Source organism: Solea solea, chromosome 9 (assembly GCF_958295425.1).
Source record: "Solea solea chromosome 9, fSolSol10.1, whole genome shotgun sequence".
Lineage (NCBI taxonomy): Eukaryota > Metazoa > Chordata > Actinopteri > Pleuronectiformes > Soleidae > Solea > Solea solea.
In genome coordinates, this window is record NC_081142.1 from 14,702,366 (window position 1) to 14,710,191 (window position 7,826).

The following is a 7,826-nucleotide window of genomic DNA, read 5'->3' on the forward strand; positions in this document are numbered from 1 at the left end:
ATATTTTATATTATAGGTTATCAATAAATAATAATGGTATAGGTTTGTTTCTCAGCTTTCTTAGCATTAAAACCGGTGTGTCCTGTTCATATAGTGCAGCAATTCTTGTCACAAAATACATTTTCTTTTGATTTACCTACTCTGTTGAACATTTTCTTGATTAATCGAGTAATTCTTTGGTCCAGAAAATGTCAGAAAATATTGAAAAATGTTTCTCAAACCTGGAAATGATGATGTTGTCAAATGTCTTGTTTTGTCTATAAATCAGAAATGATTCAATTTTAATGAGGTCTGTGTTATAGGAAGAAAATAAACCAAACTATACTCACATTTAAGAAGCTTAAAAATCAGAAACCTTGTTTTAATTATTGAAATAAACACTATAAGCAACTAATCAGTTGCTCAAACAAAATTGTTTACGTTTAATTTAGTAATTGATTAAAAATCTAATAATCACTGCAGCCCTAAAAAAAAAAATATTAGCTATTAATATGTGCCAAAAGCTCTTGTCATGTTGTCATCCTATTCTATTCTATTCTATTCTATTCTATTCTATTCTAATGACAACATAGAATTTCATAGGCACTCTTTAAAGGCTTTACTACCAGGTCTCACTACATACAGTCAGAGTGAGACCTCTCACTTTTACTTCACTCTTTGTCGGAGGTGGGAGGACTAGCTGCCCAGTTAGCAGCTGAGCTAAATTCGCTAACTGTGTTTTTGTAAAAAATTACTTTTTTGTAACACGGCCCGTAAATATCCTCACACCGGGTCCTTTTCCGTGTATTGTGCTCCAATACGATGGTCGTTCTGACAAATAACAATGAAGAGCAGGATTATATGTGAGTGACTGACAATAATAAATCTGCTAAATTAGCATGCTAGTTAGCATTAGCCAGGATTTCATCAGCTGGTTAACGCCAGGAGAAGATAAAAAGCTGCCAGCTCGTCAAACCTGTGTTCTTGAGGCTGGTTAACGTTCATGTTTAGCTTTTGGCAGACTGTCGAGATTATAAATTGTCTGTGTTGGCATTTAGGCGTCACTGGTATATGTTAGTTGTGGTGTTTTTTGTTTTTTTTTCTGTTTGTTGACATATAAACCGTTGTGCTTCTACAAATAATCGGAGAGATGATCTCTGCACTTGTGGTTTCCCTTCAACGTTCCTGACTCTAGCCATGTTGGCTCGTAAAGGTCAAGTTACAGGAGTCAAACACGGTCGTTAAATCTCTCTCAAGTCTTCACTATAGCCTCAATCTGGCTGCTACATATATATATATATATATATATATATATAGCAATGTAGATATGAGCGGTTTTCTCTCTGTAGGCGATCGTAAATTAAAAATGTGCGTGTCGTGTTGCTCACAACCTGCAGGGCCCAGGAGGCTAAAAATTACATTTCAGCTGAGCAAGTTGCAGCAGTGAGTCTTCACTCCGCACTCAACACCCACTGACCTACATCTGAAGCTGCTGCAGGATGCTCCTTTTCTGCTCAATGATTTATTTATAAATACTGCAGGGGCAGAGATAGTCCAGCATATTAAATGGCTGTGTATTATCTGTGAAACTGGATCAATTCATGCGTTTAGTTTTATTTTGCATTGCAAAATGACCTTGTTATATGTTGAAAGGCTCAGAGAGAATCCAACAACAACATTTAAGATTGAGGAGCTTCTCTGAACAGCAAGACCAGGTGATGTAATCCTGTGTACCTCTACATAATAGGGCTGAACAGTTAATCGTTTTAAAATCTTAATTGGGAAGCTTAACAGTCAATCAATTGGATGTCACTACTTCATGTCTCCTCATGTTGGTGCTGCTTAAATGAATGAGGGAAACTTGGGAGGAAGTTATCTGGCTGAAAAAGAGGGAGTTTACAGCGGGATAATAGTGGCGAAAGCTACATTTATAGATGCCCCATCCATGTTCAATACATAGACTTTATGCACTTTGTTATCTATGTTGTGGATAAATAGAGAAATCCTGCACTTTTAATTTTTTACAGATATCAGGATTTATCACTATGTGACTGTCTTGCATTATATTGATTATGCTTAGAAACGTTGTATCGTGAAATTATTGGTAAGGCAGACCGCATATCGCACTGTATCATTGTGAGGTACCCTGTGATTCCCACCCCTAACTTGCAATTTGTCTGGATAAGAAATGCAAGGACATGGGTCCGGGTGTTGTTCACACGTCTCATCTTCACATTCAAATATCGTTGATTGCATCTCCTCTGGTAATGTTCCATATTGTTTTATGTTGTATGTATTGTTTTAACTGAATTGTAAATGGTGAATTGTCTGAAACACACGTCTCCATCATACAATTTAAGGAACTTCCTGGTTAAATAAAGGTTACATTTTAAAATTGTAATATGCATCTAAATCATTTCACTCCATAAAAATATTTGGGCAGTTTTAACACATACCCCTAAAAAAAGCTAAATTGATATGGTGTTCTGTTTTCCCAGCCTGATAGAGGAGCGTAAATGCGTCTCCTTGCCCAGCTCTCCTGCCAAGCGAGTGTCTCCCACCAAAAAGAAGCAGTTTTATATCAACCAAGCCATCCGCAACTCTGACCTCACTCCCCGAGCCAAAGGCAAGAAGAGCCTTCGCCGACAGGAGAACAGTAAGTTCTTGTTTTGACATTCTTTCGCTTCAAGTATTAACGGAGAAGAGTGAGTTTTATTTGAAGAATTCATACATCTATCATTGTCGTTTCATGGCTTTAATCTCCACCTGTCTAATTGTCTCCTCTGGAAACCAGCACGTTTTCTTGCTAATCTTCTTGAGAGAGATGAGTGCTCCAAAGATGATCTGGAGGTTTGCAGTAACCCGGCCATCCCGTCCATTTTCACTGAAGCCTGCAACAATGGAAACTACATAGAGGTGGGTTAGTCTGTTTTTGGCCAGTACTACTCCCATTATGAAGCTAGTGAGACACAGTTCTGGCTAGTTTTACTTATTACTCAGTTCTTCTAGCCATGGAATGACTTCATGAACTGCTCTGGTGAGGAGCAAGAGAGGCTGCTGTCTCTGCTGGAGCAGGAAGTGGCCAAGAAGAAAGATACTAATCGTCTCCTCAAAGACCAGAGGAATGGTGAGTGTCTCAGTTTGTGTTGTGGTTGTAGGACATTGTTGTTTTTTTAAAGTTTGTTGCTTGACTGTCACACGTCTCTTCACAGTAAATCCTGCCTTCAATGCTCAGGATTGCTTCCAGAGAATTGATCGCAGACTGCGAGCCACTTTGAGACGGAAACAAGTCCCCATGGTGAGAGCTGTGTTCTTCTCATTGCTGATAATTTGAATTGGTTATTACAATATCTCTGAATTTTCTGGTTTGAGCTTCTTATGTATAAATACTTTCTGGTTTCCTTCTAATCTATGAAAATTTATGTCAAATTGTACCTACACAAGAAATCAGATTATTCTTTTTCGTCTTCATCATCAGATTTATCAATATTAAAAGTAAGCATTAGTTGCAGTCCTAATATGTTATGTTATGTTGATGTTATGTTGATGGAACCTCTATAACCTCTGTTTCCTTTTTTCTTTGTCTTTTTTCCTCCCAACAGGGAATTCTGGAAGTACTTGAGGAAAATCTTGTGAACTTCTTCAATACTCAGCCTCGTTCTATTTATACAACCAACCTCACCAGCAGGTAGAAATCCTTCAAATATTCAGCATTGGCAGTTACATTAGTTATAAAATGCTGTTGTATCCTATTGCAGTTGTTGACTGATGTAGCACTTAAATATGAAAAGTGAGAATTTCTGTCACTACAGCTGCTACAGGCGCAATAGGCAAGGAGCAGTACTACAAAAATCTTAAATAAATAATTTATTCTGAACATTTAATTGATGTACAGGCCTCCAGTTTGTGGATATTTAATAGTATTACTATTAGTATTAGTGTACTGAAGTTTATACAGTTGCAATGATGCAACTATTTTGATAATCGATTCAGTTTATTAAATGTGAATATTTTCTGGTTTCTTTGCTCTGTTTGACAAAGAAATCATTCAAACGTAATTATTTTGGTTTCGTAATTTTGAGGTTTGGGAAACACAACATTTTCTGGACCAAACAAATATCGAGAAAATATCAATCGACAGATTAATCGATTATGAAAATCATTGTTAGTTGCTGCTCTATTACAGTGTAAATTTGCTGAAAGTTAACTCATTAGGAATGCAAGGTATAATACGGGGCTGGGAAGATTAATCGATTAAAGGAAACTGTGTGTGTGTGTGTGTGTGTGTGTGGGGGGGGGGGGGTTAAGCAAATAGAATGTCAGTTTGATGATGAAGCCGAAGAGTGAAAGGTCATTTCTCTGTTGTTTGTGACTCAGCTTTGAGAGACTGTTGCTTCACGCCGTCTGCCAGTACATGGACCTCGTCTCTGCAAGTGAGTGGAAACACCGGACTCTTGGATAGCCCACATTTTTCACTTTATAAACGATAGAGAATTGTATTTGAGCACTGGACAAGTATTAGTCAAAGTTAGTTATTTGTGTATAGCTGTGCAAAAATATTCAACACTGACTGACTTTTGAACCGTATCACAAAAGTAAATAAAGGGAAAACACTACATACAATATAAGCATATGATTAGTTTTGAGGAAATAAATAAATGCAGAAAACATTAGTTTGACTGAACATTTTTAAAACACCTAAACCTTGCTCATAAACACAAAAAAACTTTATTTGCATTGTCTTCTGTATGCAGCCACAAAGCCATTTGTGTTTGAGTCACATGAGCATGATCAAAGTGTTTCTTTGTCGGTTCCTCAGGCACCAACTACAATGGGTCACGTCAGACTGAAGTGGTGAACAAACAAGAAGAGTTTCTCCCTCCGACACTTCTGTTGTCCGCTTACCTGGAGCAGATAAGCTGAGACCAGGATGCTCCTGGGAGCTGACATATATAGAGAAGGTCTGTGTATCTGTGTAATGTCCACCACCTTCTGCAAACACAGATGAGAGACAACAGCTTCCTCTACACTGGTCTGTGGGTTCTGTAGTACATTTTCTATTAATTATTCTGAATGAACAACTCATCAATAGTCCATTGATTCATGTATATATACAGTATAACCTAATTTTCACAAGGTAAATATTAGCATGTTAGGTTATTAAACAGTGAATAAGTGAATAAACAGAGATAAACAGTCATTTTAAAGTGCAGGGAGTAGACACACACCAGAAGCTGATATCGGAAAGTTTAAACCGCTCTGACTGCAACATCCCAACAGACATGAACCTGTTTTGTTATAGTTTATTGCATGACCTCTTGAGTTGCACCAGATTCAGCACATATTAGACATTTTCTGTTATAGTAGAAATGTCACAGCTGCGTTGCATAGTCCCTTTTTCCCAGGTATTTGAAAAGTTGAATTGTAATATAAGTATATAAGTAATGATGAATGAAATTTAAAAAAAACCTAAACCAAATCAGCTATGTTTAAAAAAGAAATCCATTCTTGTGACCACAAATATTTACTGGAGCTGAAAGAAGAAAAACATCTGGCATAATGATGATACAGTATTCTTCTCAATGATCACATTAGTGACACTGTTATTAGCCCTGAAACAGCAGAATATCAAAATGTTATTTGCAAGACTGGCATAATCAAGACACAATGGATGAATTTAAGATTAAATTAAGTCATGGTTCAAAATAGATGAAGGTTCAAATGATATCAGCTTTTGCGAAGTGTCTACTAATGTAGTGGTTTTACTAATACTTTACTAGCCCAATCACTCTAGTCTCTCTTCATGAAGTGAATATTATTCATTAGCTCATAACATCAATGCATATCAAGGTCTGGGATATTTTAGACAATAGGTTAAAAGTCATTACTATATTAAGTGAAATGAGCAGCTGTAAAGAAGTAGTGGCTGATATTGTTCTAAACACAGACAAATCATCAGAGTCTAAAGGACGACTCTTAAATAGGACATTCAAACGATGGTTGTGCAGGAAAAGACGATTATACTTGCGACTTAAACAGTCTTCAGAGAAACGTAATAAAAATCTGTTATGAATTGAAAAGTTCTCCGAGGCAACGATGGCTGATCAGATCGGTGTTTTACAGACCAAAGACGGCCTGCACAAGTCAAGGATCAAATATTCACTGCTGAACACAGTGTATGTAAACATGGGTTCACACAAATGGAAAAAACAATGCAGGGCAAAAAAAGTGATAAAGAGTGACGCTAATGTGCTTCCACTCAAATGTACTGTAACATTGTTGGTACTACTATACAATTCAATGTATTACTGATGACAAACAGTTAAACACCACGTGAAAATGACTTCCCTATGACCTAACTAACATCCTCAGGAGTTAGGAGACTGTTACCAGAAAGCACAACTTCCTCACACTAAATGACAATTAAAAAATAGTTGGTAAATGAATGGAACTTTTAACTCTGGACCCACTTATCAGCTCTGTTCAGGATGTGAGGACCATGAAGGTCCAATAATATATGACGTGAATATATGTGTTAATGTGTTGAGACAGGAAGTGATCCGTTGCATTACTGCCTAAAGGATCAGCCTGTAGGTGTATGACTTGTGTAAGCAGTGAAGCATGAATACTTATAATCTCTTTCAACGATATGCTCAGACTCGTCACTTATGGCTCATGTAGGTGTAAAGAAATATTTGTCATCAGGTGTGTGAAATAACAGACTTCTAATACACTTATAATACACCAATATTGACATAATGACTGTATTTTATAATCATCTCTGTGTTATGCATTAGGAGGAAAATTACTCTTTTAATATGTTTACTTCAGGGTCCGCTTTTTATTTTGCTCTGTCAAACCTCATCGTGTTTCAAGTCATCGTCTAAGTGGCAGGGTTACTTTTTATCCAACCAAACTGTCAATATTGATAAATGAACACCGTTACAAATACCACAATAACTGTCATAATGGAACAATATTTTAAAGGCTTCTTTTCCCACTTGAAGCTAAAATCAATGAAAACATGGCACCACTGTGGACAAGCTGATCCATGTGCACAAGTGTAGGCAAGGTACACGTGTTCTTTCAGCCACATTTAACGTTCACTGTCAAAAAAAAGAGCTGTACTAACACACAACTACAACTTATAAGCCTCTCTCTTACATGAACTGGTATTTTAAGTGTGTAATTGTGCATTAGTTAGTTTGCACTTGTAGAGAAACAACAACATTTAATGTGTTTGATGGTAAAAAAAAAAAAAAACACCTGCTGAGTTTTAACTTTCAGGTATGTGTCATATTTACAACACCAGAAAATCTGCCTTAAAACACGTTCTTTGTATATATATTTATGAATTTTTACTTGACTACAGTTTGGAAAGTTGTATCCAGATGATTAAAAAAAAAAAAACAGACCTTATTACCAATTTCGTTTTTATACTGCTGTCAGCAGTGTAACTTGACCTGTTGGTGCATTTTGTCAAAAACCAAAGTTTGTGTGTTTGTTGTGAGGGAAATCAACTTCTCAGGCTTTCGATTTCTCACTCTGAATGTCATGTCGTGGCTTCACTTGGTGGTGTTTTCTCTGTACTGTATACTCTCATCACGATGAACTGAATCATGTTCACTCCGACACCTCGGGGTGCTGCCAACTCTTTAAATCCCCGTAGAAGTAGTTGTACTGTAAATACTGAACTTGACTGGTGCCATAATTGACTGGTGGTTTGTGAATGCCTAAAATTGTCTGAAAGCTTTATACACAAGACCATAACATCCATGTGTATATAATGATAAATGTGCTTATTTATAGGTATCACTGCAACTATTAAAGCATTCAGTTTCTTTGTT

General features: G+C 36.7%; 1 protein-coding gene across 1 annotated transcript; it reads left to right on the forward strand.

Moving 5' to 3' along the window:
• The first annotated feature begins 649 nt into the window (after nt 1–649).
• r3hdm4 (R3H domain containing 4) lies at nt 650–7,826 on the forward strand. Its single transcript, XM_058639116.1, has 8 exons — nt 650–842; nt 2,478–2,635; nt 2,774–2,895; nt 2,989–3,106; nt 3,192–3,277; nt 3,582–3,667; nt 4,357–4,412; nt 4,799–7,826. The coding sequence occupies exons 1-8, from the start codon at nt 802–804 to the stop codon at nt 4,900–4,902; spliced, it is 771 nt and encodes a 256-aa protein (XP_058495099.1). The 5' UTR covers nt 650–801; the 3' UTR covers nt 4,903–7,826.